Source organism: Hylobates moloch, unplaced genomic scaffold, assembly GCF_009828535.3.
Source record: "Hylobates moloch isolate HMO894 unplaced genomic scaffold, HMol_V3 SCAFFOLD_10, whole genome shotgun sequence".
NCBI lineage: Eukaryota > Metazoa > Chordata > Mammalia > Primates > Hylobatidae > Hylobates > Hylobates moloch.
The window spans coordinates 22,214,627-22,236,857 of NW_026652285.1; the positions used below are offsets into that span (position 1 = coordinate 22,214,627).

The 22,231-nt window shown below is 57.9% G+C and overlaps 1 protein-coding gene across 10 annotated transcripts in view; it reads right to left on the reverse strand.

The window, feature by feature from the left end:
• SRCIN1 (SRC kinase signaling inhibitor 1) overlaps positions 1-22,231 on the reverse strand; it is an 80,670-nt gene that overhangs the window by 33,668 nt on the left and 24,771 nt on the right. For 6 of the 10 annotated variants that reach the window (XR_009215095.1, XR_009215096.1, XM_032163404.2 and 3 more), the window contains 10 exons: positions 19,312-19,613; positions 15,683-15,781; positions 9,006-9,029; positions 4,906-5,101; positions 4,110-4,308; positions 3,587-3,680; positions 2,223-3,088; positions 1,075-1,167; positions 796-839; positions 323-510 (listed from right to left, as the gene is read on the reverse strand). Coding sequence is in view for 6 of the 10 variants with exons in the window: in XM_032163404.2 (XP_032019295.1) it covers positions 323-510; positions 796-839; positions 1,075-1,167; positions 2,223-3,088; positions 3,587-3,680; positions 4,110-4,308; positions 4,906-5,101; positions 9,006-9,029; positions 15,683-15,781; positions 19,312-19,613 (2,105 nt within the window). In the remaining 4 variants the exon portion in view is untranslated. Of the gene's footprint in view, positions 1-322; positions 511-795; positions 840-1,074; positions 1,168-2,222; positions 3,089-3,586; positions 3,681-4,109; positions 4,309-4,905; positions 5,102-9,005; positions 9,030-13,471; positions 15,631-15,682; positions 15,782-19,311; positions 19,614-22,231 lie in introns of those variants that run through there. The other 4 variants (XR_009215097.1, XR_009215098.1, XM_032163412.2 and 1 more) reach the window with 4 other exon arrangements.

Genomic DNA, 22,231 nt, shown 5'->3' on the forward strand with positions numbered 1-22,231 from the left:
ACTGACGAAGGAGGGGCTCAGTGGGTGACTGGGGCTCCAGGAGGGCGATGGGGACTCAAGGAAGGAGAAGGAGGGCTCAATGAGGGGGTCACGGGCGAGGGGTAAGGCCTTGGTGAGGAAGTGGAGGTTCAGCGAGGAGGCGGAAGCTCAAGAAAGGGGAAGGGGAGAAAGGGTTCGGAGAGAGACCAGTGAGCGGCGAAGGACTCGGGCGTGGGAGCTCTGGGAAAAGGATGAGGTAGTAGGGGATGGGGCGGGACTTGCGACAAGGGACTTCGACCAGCAGGTGGGCGTCGGTGGGGCGGGGCCCAGGACGGGGCGGTACCTGGAGCTTGCGCAACTGCTGGAGCTGGCCGCGCAAGTCACTGGCGCTGTTCTGCAGGCCTCGCAGGTGAAGCTGCATCTGCAGCCGGCTAACGGCGGTAGGCTGCCCTGCAGGGGTGCTGCTGGCCGAGGGCGGGGGCGGGCCGGACACCGGGGTGGCCCCGCTGCTCCGGCCGCCTGACCCACAGGCTGCAGAGGACCACGAGGATGGGAGAAAGTGAACAAACTGTGAGCCTCGGAAGGGCTGGGCTGGGACAAGGTCCTCCCTACTCTCCAACCGCACACAGTAGCCAGAGAAGCCCGTGGCTCTGACTACCTGCCCCAAGTGGTCAGCCCTAAGGGTGGGGACCAAAGTGCCAGGAAAAAGACCTCTTGGGCTAAGGCCAGTGATGTAGCTATTGCTTAATCCCCACTTTATAGATTAGAAAACAGGCTCGGAGAGAACAAGGATGGGGGAGGGGGAGGGTCACTCACGTGCTGAGGGGGTGGCTGCTCCATTGGAGCCTTCAATCTTCTCGCTGTGGCACAGGGAAAAAAGCCATCAGGGGGTCCAGGCCAGCCCCAGACCTTCAGAGCTGGGTGGAACCTTGAATGTCATCTCCTCCAGCTCTCTGATCTCAGGATGGAGTCCCAGAGAAGGGAAGGGATTCACCCAGGGTCACCCAGTGAGACACTGGCAGAGCCGATGCCCATTTCCCCTTCCTCCTGCTCCACCCCTAGGCCCTGGCAGTGGTGTTGGGAGAGGGGCCTCACCTGGGGGTCTCAGGCTCAGAGCCTCGCAGTAAGGCGCTCTGCACCAGGCCTGTGAGGCTGGCAATCTGCTTCTCCATGGCCTCCATGCGCTCCCTGGGGAGGAAGGGGGTCTGGGCAACCTCGCCTCTGAGCATAGGGTCTCTCCTGCCCAGCCCCCCATTCCTAAGATTGGTAACCAGAAGAAACACCGTCCCATCCCTGGCTGCCAAAACACAGACAATGCAAAGGGCCCCAATGCCTAAGGATCAAGCCCACAGCCTCCCATCTCACCTTTCACTCCCTTCCTAAAGGCTGCACGCTGATCTCTCCATGCCTGGCAATGCTTTCCCCTGCCTGCTCTGCCTTTCTCCTGACCCCCTCCCCAAACCATTCCACAGACCCCAGGAGCCCCGAGGAACCCCTCCTTCCATACCACCCAAGGGAAGTGGAGGTATGCTGAGTGTCTCCCCACTAGACCAGGACAGGAACTGGGTTTGCTCAGCTTGGCATTGACAGTACCCTGTGCAGTGCCTGCCACACAGGCCACGTAAGAGCTGTGTGAAGGCCAATGGCTTCTCTTCACCGCTCAGCAGCGCTGCCTGAGGGTGCAGATTACCTATTGCCCTGGTTACCTCCTCCAGCTCTGCACCTTTAGGAGGGGACTGAGCGATGGGCAGGGGCTCCTCAGCCTGGAGGCTAGGTACCCGAATGTGCTCCTTTCCTCATCACCATTTCTCAACAGCACCCTCCTCCCCAGTGGACTTCAGCTGTCCCGGTGCTGGACAGCTCTCACTGCTACAAACTCTTAAGCTGGAAAGCCACTAAAAGTGGTTCAGACCCTCAATTTTACAGTTGGGGAAACCGAGGCTTAGAAAATGGATGCAAACCCAAGTCTCCAGAGTCCTCGTCTGGGGATCTCTCAACCACCCCCTCTAGTCTTGCGGATGGGAGGAAAATGGCAAGCTGGTCTCTCCAATGCCCTCCCTGCCACAACCAAGATGCTCCCTGGCGACGCTTCAAGACTACTCAAGGTCTCCAAAGGACTCCAGGATCTCAGTCCAGGACACACACCTGCCACGGACTCTGCCGTGCACCCTCTCCGCAGCGCACCCCCCACCCCCAGTCCCTGAGGCCTGGTTAACGTCCCTCACCTGGTCTCCGTCCCTCACCTGGTCTCCGTGTCCTTGGCTGGCACTGGCGGCCCGAACCCAACCAGCGAGCGTTCCCCAGGCCCAGGGAAGAGCTCCGAAGGGGGAGCTCCGGCCGTCGAGGCGCTCCCCGCGCTGCGGGTCTTCCCTCCAGGACTCTCGGCGAAGACGGACGAGGAGCCCGAGTCCTTGCGGAAGGACTGGCGCACTGGCGAGCCGCGGCTGGGCGGCCCCGAGTAGGGGCTGTGCGGCGGCGGGGGGCCTCCGGGGGTCGCTGCCACGTCGGCCAGCTTCTGCGGTGACGAAGGCGGCAGGCGGAAGCCGTAGCCGTCGCCGTACAGAGGGCCGCCGCCGCCCGCCGCCTTGTACAGGGAGTCCTCCAGATCGGACTGCAGCGCGGCGGCCGAGTAGGTGCTGAGCGAGCGCACCGAGCCGCGCTTGTAGAGGCCGCCGGCGCCCGGGTAGGCGAACGGGTCGCCGGCGGCCGCGGCCAGGCTCAGACGGCCCTCGTGCAGCAGCCCGTAGGGGTCAGCATAGAGGCCCTCGCCTTTCACCAGCACCATGCCGCCCGCCTTGCTCGCCAGGTCCTCGTCTGGCTTCACGTCGCGCCGCTCCAGGATGGCGCTGGGGCTGGGGCTGACGCCCTGGGCGGCCGGGGCGCCTCCCAGCCTCTCGGCCGCGTGGTGCACCGGGCTGCCGGCGTACGAGGGCGGGCGCCCCCCGGCGTACGAGAGGCGCGAGCGCGACGGCGAACCGGACTGCAGCCCGGATGGCAGCCCCGACGGCAGCCCGGGCGGCGGCGAGCCGGACGCCAGGTGCGGCGCTGGCGACAGGTTGTTGAGGCGCCGCGTGGGCGACGACTCCCGCGATGCGTACACCATCTCTCTCTGCGCAGAAGACAGCCCGGAACCCCACGTGGCTGGTCACCAAGGACACCCCTGTCCCCTGCTTGAGGAGCCAGCATCTCCTCCCTGACACTTAGGAAGCCCCTTCTGCTCTCTGCCTTCCCTCCATCCTGCTGCGTCTAGGGCCCCTTTCCCATCAGCGTTCCCAGCATGGAGGAAAAGGTGGCTGATGAAGAGGCACCAGAGGGGTAACCCTCAGCTCAGCTACCATGAGGGGTGGGAAGTAGAAGGGGAAGGGGTGGCTCCGGCTCCTGTGAGAGGGCTTAGAATATTTGGAGGCAAGTTAGCAAAATCCCGAGTGGACAGGCCAGGAATGGAGGGGAAAGTGGCAGGTGGGACAGGGGCTCTTCCCTAACCCCTCAGCCCCTATGCTGTCTTCTCCAAAGCTGGCCCTGGTTCCCGATGACAACTGCCCAGACCCTGCTCCCCTGGACCCCATGTGCCCAGCCTCCCCAATGCCCTGGGCATGCCCAGCCATACCCGGAGGTCCCCATTGGTGAGATGTGAGCCAGGGAAGGCAGCATAGAGGGGCTCCTTTCTGTAGATCTTGATAATACTGCGGTCCTGGATGTCCCTGAAAGAAGCAGGGGGACGGGGGTCACCACCCATTCCCCAGCCGTGCACAATGAGAAGGGGTGGCTACTCCAGGCCGAGAGAAGAGGGGTGGCCAGAGGCACCGGGAGCCCCAACTCTTTCCTAAATCCTTCGCTCAGCCTGCCTGCCACAAGCACACACGCCCAGCAGCCTCCACCCCGGCCTCTTCCTGGCTTCAGGCGCCATTTTCAGGTTAGCTCAAAGCAAAGGGAACCAGCGGGGGGGATGATTTAGAGAGGGGGTAGGGCTGAGATGGCCGAGGAAGGGGGCGGGGCGGTAGGGCTCTGGGAGGGGAGGGGAAAGGCTGAGGTCGGGTAGGAAGGAGCTGGGGAAGGGCCGACGGGGTCCAGCACCCTGCAGAGGAGGAGCGTGGGGAAGCCCACCCGCATCCCCCCGGGTCCACGCCCACCGGACGTCCTCCAGCTCGTAGAAGACGTTGCGAGCCTCGTCTTTGATGAGGATGGCGGTATTGGGCGACTTAAGCATGCCCATGGTGAGCTTCTGCGGGAACATGTGCGCGATGAGTGCGTGCAGCGTGTCCAGGCTGCTGACCTCGTGCGTGATGTGCACGCGCCGAGTCTCCTCCCCGAACTGCAGGAACAGCACCCCTGCGAAGGAGACGCCGCCCTCGCTGTCACTGTTGCCGTCTCCAAGCCGCCCTCCAGGAGAGCGCGGGGAGCTTTCCGGAGCTGCGCCAGCCCCGCAGCGGCAGGGTCTGAGGCTAGACGCCGCCCCCGAGTGCAGGTGCACCCAGGCACCTCTCATGCCGCCGGCGGGGGCGCCAGGCTGGGTCTCCAGCCTCTCAAGGCACCCACTGGACTCCAGGCAGTTGGAGGAACTTGGATAAGGAAATGGAAGTGGGGGCAGGAGCAGGCGGGGCGGAAACTGAGGGGAAGTGAGCTGGGGGAGAGAGAGGTTGGAGAGGGTTAGAGAAGGGAGATGGGAGAGAAGGGAGGGATGAAAGAAAGGGACAGGAAAGGAAGCAGGAGGGAGAGAGGAGGCTTGGAGGGAAAGGGGTCGGGTGGGGATGCTTTGGGTGAGAGAGAGATGGAGAGAGCTGGGGTTGCTTGGGGAGAAGGGGCTGTGGGAAAGAGAACAGAGCTTGAGGCGAGCTGGCGTGCTGTAGGGGAGGAGGGGGCTCCAGGGAGTGAACAGCATTGGGAGGAGCCTGTGCCGGGAGGGAGGGTGGACTGGGCGGGCAGTACCTGGGGAGCGCAGCTTGGTCTGGCTGGCCGAGCGGGAGAGAGGCAGGCTCTGTCGGAAGCGGTTCATCCTGCTGAAGCCCAGGGGCAGCTCGGCCTCCGACATGGTCTCCAGCGACTCGGCCGAGGCGTACGACAGCTTTGCCGCCTGGTCTGCCAGCCCGGGCTGGGCTCCCTGAGTGTGGCGTGAGCTGCGGGTCTGCAGGGGCCGGGCAGGGCGAGAGGAACCAAGAATGAGCACCCCCGCCCTTTGCTTGTCACTGCCCATATCCAGGCCTGGGAAGGTCCTGCCAGCCAGCGACACCCACACAGATTACAGACTCCTGGAGTGGCCGCAAGAGAGTTCCCAAGTCTCTCCTGGCCTTGGCCTCCCTGGGACACCTGGCAGGTAAGGAAAGGGCAAAGGACTCAGGCACCCTGGGAAGCCAGACAAGAGGCCACGTGAGTGGGAGCCATGGGCACAGCTGCTATTTCAGGCTTCTGAAGAACAACAACACAAATTTGTCACCGAGGTGAGCAGCAGAATCGTTGAGCAAATTGGGGCATTAGTTCCAGACATTAATTAAGTGGCAGGTTTGTAAGCGGAGAATTTGTTCTTCATGGAGTTCAGAGGGTGGGGGTGGGGGCGGAAAGCAGAGCCCAGGGAGAAAGCAAAGAGAGCTGGGACCCCAGGATCCAAACTTTGAGGGGATGCGGACTCTGACAGAGCTGGACACAGGGAATGTCCCTGATTTAGGGTGACTGAGAAAACTATCCCAAATTCCTCAAAGACAGCTGGACCCGGATTTGAGACGACCTGCCCAGTGCCCATAACACACATGTTAAGTCTGATGTGACACACATGCGCACATGACACATGTGCCAGGCCTCAGCCCCTCCTTGCAAGGCACATGCTGCCACACAGCCAGCCAACCTCCCCCACGACCCTCTGAGTGACGGCAGCCACTTCTCTGAAGCTGTAGCTGAGGCTGATATCTGGCTGGGGGTAGGGAAGGATGTCACAGGACAGCTTAATGGCTCTCTTCGTGGGGGAGGCGGAGTCAGGATGATTTCAACCGTACTTTAAGAGCCTACTTTTGGCTGAAACCTGGGGATGTCACTCAGGGCCACAGCCCCTGACATTCTGCCCTAGTCCCTGGGCAAGAAATCTGGTTGTTGTACAGAAACTGGTACAAGGAGTGAAATAATGAATCCGATCTACATCATTCCATGTTATGTGCATTATATACATATATATATATTACATATACTGTCAAGAAATAATCATGTTGCCCAATTTTTTTTTTGTAAAACAAATTGTCTATTTTTAACAACAAATCACTCAAAACCATTAACACTGGTTATCTCAGGGTTGGCAGTTTTCTTTTTTCACTTTATAGATTTCTCTACAAAACTGTGTGAATAGATTCCTTTTGTAATTTAAAAAAAGACAACAATAAAATATCTCTAAAAAGGAATCATTTATTCTCCTCTTCAGCTCCCTCTCTCCCCAATTCCTGATTTACCCCTAATTAATCTCCATCTTCATATTAACTCAATTTAATGTTCCAATTGGATTAGCACTCTTAAAGGGAGAGCATCTTCTTCTGATGGGCAGTATGCCCAGCTGTCCCCAGGGTGGCCTTGAGGGTTTGGGAACCATAATAGATCAGATGTGGGGACATCAGGGAGCTTCCCCTCTCAAGCACAATGCCTTGACCACTGGGTGGGCGTGGGTCTTGGCAGGAGGAAGGCAGCATAGAAATGGGCCAGGGGCAGTAGGGAGGGGCTACTTGTGCTTGTGACCGAGAGGCTATGGCCCAGCTCTAGGCTGACCACCAGTGCCAGCCCACACCCCTCTGTCTCACCTTCATCCCAGCTGAAGGGCGGGGAGCTCTGTGGTAGTGTGGGGAACCAGGTCTAGTCTGGTGGTCATGGGGTTGCCTGGCAACTAAAAGGTCAGTGGTTGCCAGGCTAGTGCGGATGAGGGCTACAGAATTCAGGCAGCATGAGGCAGCCAGCAACGATGAAGAGTAGGGGGTGGCCATGGTGCCAGGGGGGACACCAGTGAGATGCCAGTAAGGAGGTGGAACAGGGGTCCAAATGAAGGGAGGCAGGGCAGGGATCCTGGGGGTTGCTGCTTGCCAAGAAGGCAGAAACCCTGGGAGAAGAGATGCCCACGTTCCCTGCTCCACCACTTCCTAGCCCCATGGGCACCTTTCCATTCTCACAGCCTGTACAGAAAACCCTCTCGAGAGGAGGTAAAACCTGCTGGCACTTCTCTCCATCCTTGGGCTGAGACAATAGGGCAGAGGAAAGTGAAACATCCAGAAGGACTTCCCCACCATAAGGGAGATGGCAGAAGAACAAAACAGTGATTCAAGCAGAGCTCTCCTAAGATAGGAGAGGGACCGCCATGGGAGGTAGAGAGCGCCTATCACCAGAGTGTTCCAGGGAGCAGCTCATGGATCTGAGATTCTCAGAGGTTGTCCACAGACTAGGGAAGAATCACCTGGGAGCTTTTAAAAATACTCTTTCCAGGACCCCATATTCACTGAACCAGAATCTCTGGGGATTGGAGCCTGGGGTTCGAGATTTTTGACAAGTTCCTAAGGCAATTCTGATTTCTAGGTTTGAGAATCAAGGCAGAGTCTATGATTTAGTAGTTAATGAGGTCAGCTACCATGTAAGGCTCACCAGGAGCCAGGCACTGCCTGGAACATGCATCCCCTCTTTTTTTTTTTTTTTTTTCCTTTCCTTCCTTCCTTCCTTCCTTCCTTCCTTCCTTCCTTCCTTCCTTCCTTCCTTCCCTCTTTCTTTCTCTCTCTCTCTCTCTCCCTCCCTCTCTCTCTTCTTTCTTTCTTTCTTTCTTTCTTTCCTTCCTTTTCTGAGATAGGGCCTCGCTCTGTCACCCAGGTTGGAGCACAGAGGCGCAAACATAGCTCACTGCAGCCTCAATCTCCCATACTCAAGTGATCCTCCCACGTCAGCCTCCCTCCTTAGCCAACAAGTTCTCACTACATTGCCCAGGCTGGTCTCGAACTCCTGGGCTCGAGCGTTCCATATGCCTCGGCCTCCAAAAGTGCTGGGATTACAGGTGTGAGCCAGCACATCCGGCCTTTTTTTCCTGTCTTTACAACAATTCTATGATGCAGACATTGTCATTCTACTCTACAGAGGAGAAACCAAGGCTAAGAGGATATGTAACTTGCCCCAGGTCACCAAGCTAGTTAGCAGCAGACTGATTGGAATTCACCACTATGCAGCCTGGCTCTTGGGTCCATGCGCTTAACCACTACCCTCAACTGCCTCCTCCAAAGAGGCTATGCTTGACACTGTGACTTTGACTCCATGATTCTCTGATTCAAGGACTTCTTGCAGTGGTAGGAAGAATGCATGCAAATAAGACACCTGGGGAGTCTGGGTGGGATGCCTCCCACCCCCTGTCATGATGCCTGGGACTTGGGAGGCCAGAGACTCCAGGAGGCAAGCAGGTGCCTGAGGCTGCTCTCCCAGGGGTCAGCAGGATACCCTGGGAGGGGCAGACAGCTCTCTCAGCTCTGGAAAGGCCAGAACTCAGGAGGAGGCAGGAAGGCACCTATCCCTGAGCTTAGCCCTCCACTTAGACAACAGGCTTGAGGGTGTAGGACCATGAGTCTCCTGCCTAGCACGGACCAGCCCCCATGGTGGAGAGTAAGAAAAGGAAGGGGGACCCATCACAGTCACAGGGCCTCCCTGGGAGGTGAGATATGAATTCAAAGAAGAGGGCCCACAACAAGGTCTAGGTCCCTAACTCAAAGCCAGCAGTCTCTCCAGGCTGGGGAAAATGTATGTCACTCCAAAATGCCCCTCAGGGGCTGGGGATGCCTGGGGACTGAGCATCTCTAGCCCAGATCCCCAGCAGGGGTGGCCCAAACTCCCACTCCATCCACAAGCCCGTGACAGGTGAACCCAGACTCTCCCAAAGCAGCAGCCACAGCCTGCAGTCCCAAGGCCCACCGCCCATACCAGAAGGTGACCGTGCAGACGCACACCCCGGTGCAAAGCCTGTGCAAGGGAGAGGCAGGGGCAGGGGAGGGAGAGCACATGCAGTTGTCACGGGAGCAGAGGCATCATACACTGACCTTGAAACTCCAGTAGTTTGGCTGCTGATGGAAATAAGAGAAGAGATGGTTATGAGGGGGCCCGGGAGGGGAAAAGAGGGGCAGGGGCAGGTTAGAGACCCTTGGAACTCAGCACTCAGCCCTAGGACAAGGGCCCTCCACCCTCCCAGGAGCAGGAAGGAAGTCATGCCTGGTACATCCATTCTCTACTGAGACCTGGAACACCATGGACCCAGGATGGCCCCGAGCAGGCGCTACAGCGACTCCTCGCAGAGTTACCGGTGGGAAAAGGCACAGAGGATGGTGACAGAGCGAACCCATGAGGCAGTCACAAGAGAGGCAGCGACAAAGCTGAGCTGTGGGGTCAGAGAAATGGCAGGCCAGGGAACAGTGCTTGGAAGAGGTGGCATTTGAGGTGGGTCTGGAAAAACGAGCAGCTGGAGACTGGAAGGAGAGGCCTGCTGGGCAGAGGGTAAGTGCCCAGGGGCAGACAAGTGGAGGGGGGTTGAGGCAAGTCACTAGTCCACATTGGCTGGGGTGCAGCTGGGAAAGTAGCAGATTAGGCTGCAAAGGGTGGGGAGTGGGAGGCTAAGGCCAGATGATGAGTGGCCATAACTGCTGAGAGAAAGTATTTAGACTTAACTGGGTGGACAAGCAGAAAGTGTCTGAACGGAGCAGAGTGGGATCAGAACTAGACCTCGGGGCAGGGGTGGATGGGGTGGATCAGGGTGGATGGGGCAGGGGTCGGAGGAGGGGGGCTGGGGCCCAAGGCCAAGAGACAGAGGCCTATGCAGCATGATGGATCTAGTTTACAGAGCAGAGTGGCCAGATGCCAGGAACCTCACTCACTGGGCAATCAATGGCTGGGGAGCTGGGGGCAGTGAAGGGAGTTGGGGAGACTGGGGACTGTGGCTGGCTGGCTAATTGAGGAGGGCTCCTCGCATCCCTCTTAGCATCCCTAGAATGGGAAGCCAGAGAGTCCTCCTCATTTGCAGTAACCCAGGGTCACCCTACCTTCCCTAGAGACCAGAAGGCCCTTCCAGATGGCTTAGTACAAGGAAAGAGCCGCCCTGGGGCCGGGTTGGTTCTTGGCAAAGCCAAGGCACCCTGCTGACCGGTGCCAGCCTCAGCAGGGAGACAGAGGCAGCAGATGGCCTGGCCCCGGGGTGCCTGGCACGAGCAGACAAGATCCCCAGGCCTTAGAGCCACTGGCAGAGGAGAGGGACATCGAAGGCGCCCCTGGGGGAAGAACAGCATGCCAGGGTGTCCCGGGCCACCTGAATGCTTTCCTGGCAGGGAGGAGTTGGAAGGGGCTGAGTCAAGGGGCACTCCAGCTGGAGGCTTTACCTAAGGCAGACCTTTGGGGTGGGGGTGACACTGGGCTGGGGCTGGGACCAAGAGGGTCATTTGCTAGGACCACCCCCTCCTAAGCCACCATCCCCATCCTTCCCCCAGCATTCACTCTAGAAAACAAACAAACAAACAACAACAACCAAAAAAAACAGTCACATACCAGGCAGTAGAAGAGGACAACAAAGTCTGTGTCCCAGCCAATGCTTGGAATCATCTATGGACTGAGGCCACCCCCAGTGGTGTTAGGGGATGCCCACAGGTACTGAGGGTAGGGGAGACCAGGGGCCAAGTAACAGGCTTCAGCAGCAGCTGACTGTGGCCTGGGGAAAGGGAGGGGTAGCAGAGGGAGTGGACACGTGGGGGCAGGCAGAGGGCACCGGAAGCTTTATGAGGACAATCACGTCTGCAGACCGCTCTGCAGAGAAGGCCTCGAGTCCCTCACCCACCACTACCATGACACTAGGCATGGGCGGCGCACACATGGGCCACCACAGCTCCCCGCAACACGCAGGCTCATGCACAGCCGAGCACAGACTCTCAGACACATCCTCTGATAAGGACATCTCCACAGACACACCCAGAGCGACACACACACACCCCTACTAAGAGAGGGGCTCCCTAGTCAGAAACAGCCCCGGAAACAAACAGAAACTCAGAGACAGAGACATTCACACATAGACTGCCCCCACTCATACACAAACGTGTTCTGCTCCCGCCAGACCGCTGCCTTGCTTACACACACTCACAAGCACCACAGCCAGTCACAGAGGACAAGAGGCGCTGATGGCATTCACACTCACCCTCAAAACACCACAGTCACAGAAACAGAGACACGGGTGCCCACTCATAGTGACAGACACACACCCCGGCTATTGAAACACACACAAAGCAATGCACACACCACGCACACACATACACACACACGGCCTCAGAGCCACCCACGTACAAAGAGAAAGCCCCAGGTCAGGGTGCCACTGTCCCATGCCTATCATGTCCCAGATATCATAAGTCAGGGAGGTGACCTCTGATGCAAAAGAGATAGAAGATGTCCTGTCCCCCACCCTGCCACCAATGTCAACACATCAGACTCAGGGTACCTTGTTCGGATGACTGAGGCCCACCTCGTGGTCCTGGGAGGGAGATAAGGACAGGGCCTGGCCACAACCACACTGGCTATGGCCTCCACATGGGCCTGCCCCAGGGTCCCAAGGCTGTGCACATCCATGGGGCAGTCACCTGGAAGGGACGTATCACTAGCAGCAGCCAAGGGAGAGGACTGGGTGGCATCAGTGCCATAGGAAAGGCCAGCCAAGCCCCTCAAAGGATAAAGATGGAAGAGGGGCTGCACTTGTGCTGGTCACTTGGATGCATGAGAGATGTTGAGATCAAAATCCGGAACTTCAGGCTCTGATCTATATAGCACATGAGTGAATTCTGCCCCTCCATCCTCTGTCCTCCCTCTGAAAAGTGGGAAGAATGACCCTCTTTCATGTTGACCCCACCAGGAACGAGACACAGTCTCTTGGCAACTCAGTGTCTCTGGAGAGAGAAACTGTGGTGGGGGAGGCCTCTGGGGATATCATCCATCCCCTTCTCTGTCTCTTTCCAGGATTTTAACCCATGGGATAGACTAGGGTGACTGAGAGCAAAGGGCTCCTCTAATGTTCTCTAAGGTGGGAAATTCCCAGTCACTCCCCTTCCAACTTCCAGCACCCTGTACCTCCTCACCCCTTTCCAGGGTGTCTGTTCCTCCTGCTGTGCCCAGTACAGTACCTGGTGGATAGCAGGCACTCAAAAAGTATGTGACAATGAATGAATGTCAATAAAATAGGACTGAGCCATGGGTGAAGGGTGGGATCTCTGAATACTCTGGTCTGGCACCACTCCCTCCATCTCCTGGCACCCAGCACTGCTCAGCCTTCTGGGCCTTTTCCCTGGGAATTTCCCAACACCAGAAACCCCCCAGTTAGGAGGGCAGAGGGCAGGAAGGGCCAGGAGAGGTCTGGCTGTCCACCCCAAACCAAATCTTCCAGTGCCAAAGCTGTCTCCCTCCCCCATAGTAAGGGAGGGGGTCTCACCTTCCCAAAAGACAGTGAAAGGGGGAAATAAAGAAAGGGGTGAGTAGGAGAGACCCCGGCAGGGGCAACCACTTGTGGGGAGGAATCTTAAAGGAGCTGGGGCAAAATGAGAGGTATTCTAAGAAGGTAAGATGGAAGCATAGGACCCTAGGGACCACGCTCTGAGAAACGGGGGAAGGGAGTGTCTCTCAAGGCCCAAGGAAGCCAGGCCAGGGAGTCCTCAAACTCCTGGTGAGAAGAGGAAACAGCTTCTCTCTGGGAGCTAAGGAGTTAACTCCCTTCCTCTCTCCTCCATCTAGCCACTGGTTGCGGGGTTCCTACTTCCCCTGCTGTTGGTCTTTCCCCCCTCAGCCCTCATGCCCTGGGAGGGGAGGGGCTAGGGCCCCTGGGGAGGCTTGGCCCAGCCAGCTGAGGTCTCTTTCCTCCCCTGGGCAGGCATCCCCAGCAGGTTCAGGGAGCGAATGACCCCTCCTTGACCTCAAGCCCCGACCACGCATCTTCCAAGGAGGGACGGCAACCCACGGGTCCGCACCCGCTCCTTAATCCCCTGGCTCTGCTGCACCGGTGCACACACCCACCTCTCAACTCCCATGAACACGAGTCAGCATAAACACTCGTCCCCCGGGCTGGGGCTAAGCCACTCGCCCCTCCTCGGGCGCCTGCCCCCACCGCGGTGTACATGCATGACCCTCTCTTCCAGATGTGTGGATGACACCCTCATCTCCTTCCCAATGCAGAGTGTGTGTGTGGGTGGGTGGGTGGGGGTGCTGTGGGACGCTGGGGGAGAGGGCGCACCCTGGGAAGGTCATGACTTTCCGACGTTGGGGGAGGGGGCACCAGCCTGATTTTGGAGTGGGGGCCGGCCCACGCCGAAGGCACCTAATGCGGTGGGGGAGGGGAGGAGGCGTTTCTCAGGGATCGGGAACCTGCAACGGCCTGGGCGTCCCCCACCCCTGGATGGCTCTCGGTGCCGCGGAGCAGGCCCCCATCTCCGTGTCCCCGCCCCCCGCCCAACCCGAGGCGGTGATCCCGGCCCACACAGTCGCTCCCCCTTACCTGCGGCCACAGGTGTACGTGCGGGGTCCCCAGCCCCAGGTCCTGCGTCCGGCTGGGGAGGGAGGGCCCCTACTCCCACCCGCCCGGGCTCTTCTCTCCCCCGGCCGCCTCCGCAGCCGCGGCCGCCGCCGCCGGTGCCCTTTGCTGCAATGCGAGAGCCGCCGCGGCCGACGCCGTGCCGGCCCGGGCCCCGGTCGCCCCGGTAACCGCGACTCCACCTGGCGCGGCGCGGCGCGCCGCCGTGCACATCCCCTCTCGCGGCCCCCTCCCTCGGCGCGGCCCCGCCGGCGCAGCCCCGCAGAGGAGCGGCGGAGGCTGGTGGCTGCGTCGCCGCGGTCACCCGATACGCCGGCCCGGCGCCCGGGACTCGGGTTGCAGCAGGAGGGAGGGAGGTTAGACAGCCTGGTGGAGGCCGGGGGAGGGGCTGTGGCTTGGAGTCCAACCTCTGGTCCCCTCCCAGGATCCTCTTCACTGCCCCCATCCCTAAAGGTCCCGCCTGGTGGAGGGTCAGGGAGGGGACAGTGTTCTGCCTTCTGCTCAACCTTCAGAGCCCACAGCCTCTCCCCACCGGGGTCTTCGCTGTGCACCTTTGGCCTTTAACTCTCCCGTAACTTGATCCTTAGCCAAGTCTGGGAGACCTAGGATACCTAAGTTTCCTAGATGGCCTCTGATCCTGCCCTGCTGTGTGGCTCTGGCCTTTCCAAAGTCTCTGGTCCTGCACTTAACAAAAGGGAACCTCAGACTCAGCCTTAGGGGCAGGGAGTGTGATAAGTATCAAGTGATGACAAGATCCTATGCACAGACACTTTCCTGGTTAATTACAGAGCCCCAGGAGGAAGGTCTGCTCAAGCGCTCCCCTTTCCCCCATCAGAGCAGATCCCAGATGTGGACAGGCCAAAACTCCCAGCTCCGCCAACCCCCTGACTTGGGACAACTGAGCTCACCCAGTCCAGCCTCACTCCTGTCCATCATCCAACCCCTATCACAGCCCCAAGATGCTCCATCTGGGGAGGACCTCTGAGCAGCCAAGGCACCCCAACCCTGCCCATGCATATCACATCGTCCTCTGTCCTATCACCATCTCTGTCCTAGCCCCACTTTGGTCTCCATCATGCACTTGGCCATTCAGGATGAGTCTGTCCCACTTGCCATCCAGCCTTGGGGGCAGACACATTCCTGTTCCCCAAAGTTCAGGCAAGATGGGGCTTGGGAACTGGGAAAGAAATTGGGCTGAATGCCCTGTGAGTGATGCCAAGCATGCCAATCTGTTACTAGACTTGAGTTACACTCGGCTAAAACATCCTCCCTCTGAAGGCCTGTCATTTCCTAGGTGGTCACAATTTTCTTTCTCTTAATTCTCCTTGAAAAAGCCAAGGCTTTTTGTCCTCTGGGGGAAGCAGGGTGTGTAAGGACCTGAGCACCCTATTCCCACTGGATTCCCTGCCACTACCCCTCCTCTGCCTCCTACAGCTGAACATCCTCAAGTCAAGACCTCCCCTGGGCTCTTCCCTTCCCATTGCAACTCGGATGCCTATTTTGGGCCTCAGATGCCTATTTTTCTCCCATAGCAATGTCCAGGCCTAGCCGGGAGCCCAGGCCCCTAGTATCCTGCCTACATGTGTCCCTATCTAAGCTAAGATCTATTTTCCCACAATGGACACTGAAGCCTGATGAGGAAGAGGGGAATAAGTTCAGAACAGATGGCGTGATGCCCAAGTCTTCTTAAAAATTAGAGACTAAGCCATGAACTTAGCAAGAAGGGTGAGAGAGAGACTTCATGCAGAACTTCCTAATGGTGGGACATTTGGGGAAGGCTGGATCTGCTCAGAAATGGAAGGGGAGGGTGTGGAGAGGGGAATAAGATAGTCCTCAGTGGGAGGAGGGCATGAAACCCACAGAGCAAGGTCAGAGGACTTCTGTTTAAAGGAGGAAGGGATACAAAAACTTTTTTAAAAATCCTGAGTATCTTCCCTCAAAAAATTCCTTCTCCAAAGTCAACCAGGCCTGAGGAGGTAGTGGCAGGGAATTAGACATCGGGCAGATGTGAGTACGGGGCACAGAAGTCTCCTGAAAATAGGGGCTCCTACACCAAAGACAAAAGGTTGCAAAATAAAAATCCTGAACATCCCCCCTCCAAAAAAAAAAAAAAATCCTCCCCAAAGCCAAACTCCACCATGGGCTTGGGGGGTGGGGTGGAGGTGGGTGACTCACCTGGGCCGGCTGGCCAGCCCCGGAGGGGGCGGAGTCGCCATGGAGGTGGGAGCAGAGGGAGCTGAGGAGGCACACGGGGTCCACGGTCCAGCCGCCAACCTGTGTGTGCGAAGCGGGGGACACCCCATTAGGGGACGCGGGCAGGAGCCGCTGGGGTACTGTGACTGGGAGGGAAGGGCATTCCTGGGGCAAGCCTTGGCACAGAGCTCATACTGCAGAGGGGTCTAGCGATGCTGGCAAGTCCCTTACTTAGGCTGGGTATCTCTCTTGAGCCCTGCTCTGTTTCTGGATGTCTGCCTTTTCTGTTAGACCCGGGAGTTCCCTGAGCCCAGGGCAGGGCCTTCCCTATCAGACATTCCTGAAATCCTCATCTCCACTTTATTTTTTTTGAGACAGGTTCTCACTCTGTCTCCCATGCTGGAGTGCAGTGGCATGATCACGGCTCACTGCAGCCTTAACCTCCTGGGCTCAAGTGATCCTCCCACCTCAGCCTCCTGAGTAGCAAGGACTACAGGGGCAAATCACTATGCCCAGCTAATTAAAAATATATATATATTTTTAAGAGACAGCCATGTGGCTTAGGCTGGTCTCAAACTCCTGGGCTCAAGCAATCCACCTGCTTCAGCCTCCCAAAGTGCTGGAATTACAGGCGTGAGCCACTGTGCCCGGCCTCGTGTCCAATTCTTGGCTGCCCCTCTGCACATTGGCAAGGAAACTGCTCCTTACCATCTCCCCTTCCCCAGCTTTCGTCCCCTCCTCACTGAAGGTGTCACACCTACCTCACAGAAATAGGAACCGCTGGGCAGGAGAAGCCTCCCCCAGTTGTCTCTGTCCCACAGCATATCTTTCTTTCCTGTGTCTCAGTGGAAGTGAGTCCACCCCCTTCGTTCCCCAAGGCCATCCCACACCTAAGACCATCCTTCCAGATTCCTCTAGGACCTGTTTCCTGTGGCCTTCTTACCCCTCGGCATCCTCAGATTCATTCCTCCCTCATTCTCTCATTCATTCCACAAACACTGCCTGAGCTGGCACCATGCTTAGGCACCGAACATTCCATGGCAAGTGAACGGGCCGTAGATCCTGCCCACTTACACTCTAAGTGGGGAAACGAATGAGTGAAAGAAGAAAGGAACGAATTTGTGGGTGGCTGGGCTTTGGTTCATTTCCTAAGTATTTACTGAGTTCCAAACTCTGTGCTGGTGAACCTGCTATAACATAGGAGGCCCTTAGACATGCCTATGCCTTCTCTCCCAGGCCTGCTGCCCCGGAAGCTCCACCCAGCTGTTTTCATCCTTTTCCTGGCCCAATCTCCCCAAAATAAGTCTGTGGCTGGGGCTCCTGATCCTTCACCAATCCCAAACTCCCTAACCCATGAAATTGGCCATTACTTTACCACACCACGAGACACAAGCTCTCAATACCCTCTGAGCCCACGAATCCCGGCCAATCGCGATGTCTGTTTCTCTCTCCCCATCCTTTTGGACTTCTGAAGTGCTGATCACCCTCCTGCTGGCCCCTTGTCCAGGGGCCTTTTTTCCCCTGGGACTTCCTCGTGGATGTAGAACATTCCTGGTCCCCTTTCCCCAAACATCATGGCTTTCTCCCTTCTTAGACCCCATTGTGCCCTGATGGCCACTCCGCATCCCAGGTCCACTTTGTATCTGTTGTGACCGTGCGCAACTCTTCTCCTGAAGCTGCGGCCTCTCTGGAGTCCTGAGTGGTGCATGTGGTGCCTTAAGAGCATCCCCAAGAATGCCCTACCCACTGCTCAAACCCGTCTCCGTATATTCCTCTCCCCCACCCCCAAACATTTCCCTCCAACCCTCCTATTTCTCTCCAAGGCACCAACATCTCCCTGTCGCCCAGGTGTTTCTGTCATTGCCTTCTAGGCCCAGGCAGCTTAGCCTTAGACCTACGCTTGTTCTTCTTCCAACCCCCATCCGTCCATCCTTTCCCCTTCAGCATCCCCGATACACTCTTCCTCTTCTCCTTCCCCTGCCTCCAGTCCTGCTTCTTCCCTCCTAATCACCATCCAAAAGCAACCACAGCCATCTTAGCCACCACCATCTGCCCCACTTTTTCAGTCGGCCCCCACACATCCCACTACCTCCCACCTGAGCCTTCTCACCGGCCAGGTGGACCTCTGTGCCAGTTCCCAAACCAACTCAGGCCTATGCCCATGCCATACACCCCCACCACTCCTAAAACAACATTCTCTTCCTTTAGGCCTATGCAAACCCTTTTCATCTTTCTAAGCCCAGTTTAGATACCTCCTCCTGCAGGAAGCCTTCCCCGATCAGGCCTGCCTATGATCTTCCCTCCTCTAAACCCCCTCCCAACTGACTGTTCCCCTCCCCAGCTAGATGACAAATGCCCCTGCCCTTCTCCTCAAGCCTGTGCACACAGGAGGAACCCAATGAAAGGGGCTCCCTGAGGGTGAGGGCTACATCTTCTTCAACTCTCTCTAATCCTGATCTGCATCCTGCTCCCAGAAGGACTTTAGAGCTGGGAAAAGGCAAAAGCCAGACGGAACTGGAGGTGGCACTAGAGGGCAGATAAGGTACCAGAAATGTGCCAATGTGTCTTGTTCCCTGCAGTGAGGATGGGAGTGGGGACACTCCTCCCCATCCCCAGCTACATCCAGTAGAACCCGGAAAAGGGAGATAGGGACTGACACACCCCCAGGCTTGACTGAAAGGCTGCTGATGGGATGTGCATCCCTCCCCTCAGTCCCTTCACTCAGGGGGACAATGGCTGAGTCTCAGAAGCCAATATGCAGCAACCATGCAAGCGCCTCACCAATGCAGAACTGTACACAGGATGCTAGACCCAGAAAGCATGTTCTTACAGACAAGAAGCTCATACTTGGGTTCTTACAGACAAGAAGCTCATACTTGGGAGATGCATTCAGGACCCCGAGGTTCTGGGGGAGGTTTAAAAAGGAACCATCCCACTCGCTATAGAAGGAGACAGGTCCTGGTCTAGAGACAGGCGCTGTGTCTCCTCTCTAAGCCCTACTGATGGCAGGAGAGACACCCAGGCACACAGAGAGAAGGCCTCCAGCTCCAAGTCACCCAGCAAGCCACGGGGTGGAACAGGGAGGAAAGAGGTCAAAGGCTCCAGTTCTGGGCTCCATACTTGCAGGCTGCAGGAACTGGGGACACATCGGACCCAGCCTACTGAGGCTCTCAAGGCCGGACTCTCTCTTAGAGTCCATATCACAGAGGTGCCGACGACCCCAGCATCTCAACTTCACCACGGGATGGACTCCCAGGCACAGAACAACAGTCCCCAAGGCTGTCCTCCTCTCCTTTCCTCACAGAAGAGTTCTGCCCAAACAACCTGAGTTAAAGAGGCTGGGCTCTCTCTGCGCCCTCACACGTTCTCAATTTCCGGACTGCAGGCAGAGGTCTGGAGGCCAAGCCCCCACCCCCTTCCTCCCCAGGCTCCAGAAAAGGCCAACCAGAGCCACTGCCCTGGAGGGACAACTCCCCAGCTCCTCCCCTTCTCCCTTCTCTGCTCCAGATGCCTCCCAGAGTTGGAATGAGCCTGGGGACACGGAGCACGGGGTCAGACCCCCTCCCCTGCCCGCTGGCCGCGGCCTCAGCCGCAGCCGGGGGCCCACTCACCTGCTCTCGCATCCTGTCCTGCTGGCCTCGCAGGGCCAGGGCGTGCTGCGGGTACTTGCTCTTCAGGTGGTCCATGAAGGCATCACGCTTGCGGTCGGCGTCCGCCTTCTGGAGCCCGCTGAGCGCCTCCAGACTCTGGGCCGCGATCACCGTGTGCCGCCGCTCGGACGTGTGCACCAGCCCCACGTTGGAGAAGCGCCGGCCCCCGCTGCCCCCGCCGCCCCCGCCCCCCAGGGTCCGGTACTCCCGCGGGTACTCCGCATCGTCCGCAGACAGCATGGGGGGGCTGCTCCGCTCCGGATCTGCGAGAGGTGAGAGGGGCACGGCAGGGTCACTGCGCGCCCGGCCTGGGGCTGCCCATCCCCCACCGGGGGTCCCTGCGGGAAGGGGCGGGGCCTGGGCCTAAGGAGAGTGGAGAGGCGCCCGGGGCGAGGCAGGGGCTGCCCAGCACCCCACTAGGGACTGAAGGGGGAGGTGGGTGGATGGCGTGGAAAGCGCGCCTACGGCCCCCAGGGAGGGGTGAGGAACAAGGGCTGGATACTTCCTGTTCCTCCGTGGTTTTGGAGCGATAATGACCGTGGGGGTGCCGCCCTTTGAGGCCAAGGGGAGGGGGTTTGGATGAAAGGGGTAGAAGGTATCCTGAGGCCCTCTCCAGCCACACAACCCCCTCCCCTCCTAAAGCTGGTGCCAGCAGGTAAGGGAAGGAGGGGTGCTTTTTAGATGCTCCCTAAAAGACGTGAAAAGGAGCTCGTAGTCTTCCTTTGAGGTTGGGTGGGGGGAGCCCTGCCTCCTCCCTCAGACTAGCATATGTCCAGGACATACTTATCCTCAAGGCTGGGGGCTGGCTTGGAAAAGGGCCAGGGCGGGAACACATGGGGAGAATGAGGGCAAAAATCGCTCTCAGGTTTCCCATGGAGATGGAAGCCCAGGGTCTGGGGCAGTGGGACCCCTTTTCCCTTCCCTCCCCAGAGACAGACAGATAGACAGACAGGAGAGGCTGGGCACAGAGAGAGATGGATTTGGAACAAACTTAAAGGGAAAGAAAGCAGACAGAACAGCTGAAGTCCTTCCCAAGGGCTTTCCCCGCACCTCTCCCCTCCCTTCTTCAGTCTCTCCTGCCGACACACACACAAGCTCAAGACCCATAAGAGACGTACAGGGGACAAAGGACAGCACAGAAGCGAAAGAAAGAGAAGGCCGGGGGTTGAGGTCCCACGCGGAACTCTGAATCCCCTTCCCAAATGCCCACCAGCCCCAGGCCCAGCCCTGCTGACCCGCACTCTCCAGCCTCAATGACCAGTGGCCAGGGGTTCCAGAGGTCACCCATGCCCCTGGGGGTGGAAGAAGTTGCTGGGAGCCTACCTCAGCCATATTCCTGGGCATAAAACATAGATTTGTGCCCCTCAGAAGTCAGTCCATAGGGAGACAAGCACAGCCTCTCCTGCACACCCCAGCCCCACAATCCACCAGCCCCAAAGCAGCCCTCCAAGTGTGGCATAGGACTGGGGCATCAGGCGCTGCAGCAGACACATGCACTCCCGTCCCCGTGTGGCCTGACTCACAGGGCTCCTCCAAGGGCAGCCCAGGGCAACAGGGGATGCGGCTGGAAATGCTGGAAACCAGCCAGGTTTGCCACAAGCCTCCTCCCGCCAAGCATCCACTGTCAGGAGGTCTATGGACAGCTTCCAGGTCTGCCATCCCCTGCCCAGCCACAGAGGAAAGAGGAGATTCTGCCAGGTTTCAAGAAAAGCCACCTGCCCCCAACACACACACACACACACACACACACACACACACACACACACCCCTCCCTGGGCTATGGTTGGGTTGTGTCCATTAGGGGCATAGAGCCTGCGAGGACCCAGCACCTCCCACCGAACCAAGGGAAAAAGGGTTCCCATGAGCATGAGAGCCGCAGCTCACCAGGGCCTGACCACCTGCCTCATGGCTGCATGCTTCCTCCCCTACACCCCATCAGGTGGGTGTTATCATGGTCCCTATTTCAGAAGCGGCTACCGAGACTCAGAGAAGTCCACTGACAAGCCTAAAGCAACACTGAATGGTAGAGGCCTGATTTGATCTCAATATTTATTACGTTTGTGCCACCACACTCTCCACGATGACTGTTTCTTGAGTGAACATTGACAGCACCACCTGGCATGTGTGGACTTCCTCACTGACCTGCTGCTATCCCCAACCATGGCCCTGGGTCTTGGGTGGTCCCTCTCACCATGGTCACCATCCTCTGTTGTGCTCCCCAAAATAAGGTCCAAGTACATGAGACATGACTTTGGGAAGAACATTATTTTATGTCTTCTCTTCCTTCCTTCTTTTTTCTTTTTTTTGGGGGGACAGGGTCTTGCTCTGGCACTCAGCTTGGAGTGCAATGGTGTGATCATAGCTCACTGCAGCCTCAAGCTCCTGGGCTCAAGAGATCCTCCCACTTCGGCCTCCCAAGTAGCTGGAACTACAGGTGCCTGCCACCACACCCAGTGAATTTCTTCCTTTTTTTAGAGATGGGGTCTTGCTATGTTGCCCAGGCTGGTCTCAATCTCCTAGGCTCAAGTGATTCTCCCACTTTGGCCTCCCAAAGTGCTGAGATTAAAAGTGTGAGCCGCAGACCAGGCACGGTGACTCATGCCTGTAATCCCAGCATTTTGGGAGGCTGAGGCAGGTGGATCAAGAGGTCAGGAGTTCGAGACCAGCCTGACCAACATAGTGAAACCCCATCTCTACTAAAAATACAAAAAATTAGCTGGGTGTGATAGCAGGCGCCTGTAATCTCAGCTACTTGGGAGGCTGAGGCAGGAGAAATGCTTGAACCCGGGAGGCAGAAGTTGCCGTGAGCGGAGATCACACCATTGCACTCCAGCCTGGGAGACAGTGTGAGACTCTGTCTCAAAAAAAAAAAAAAAAAAAA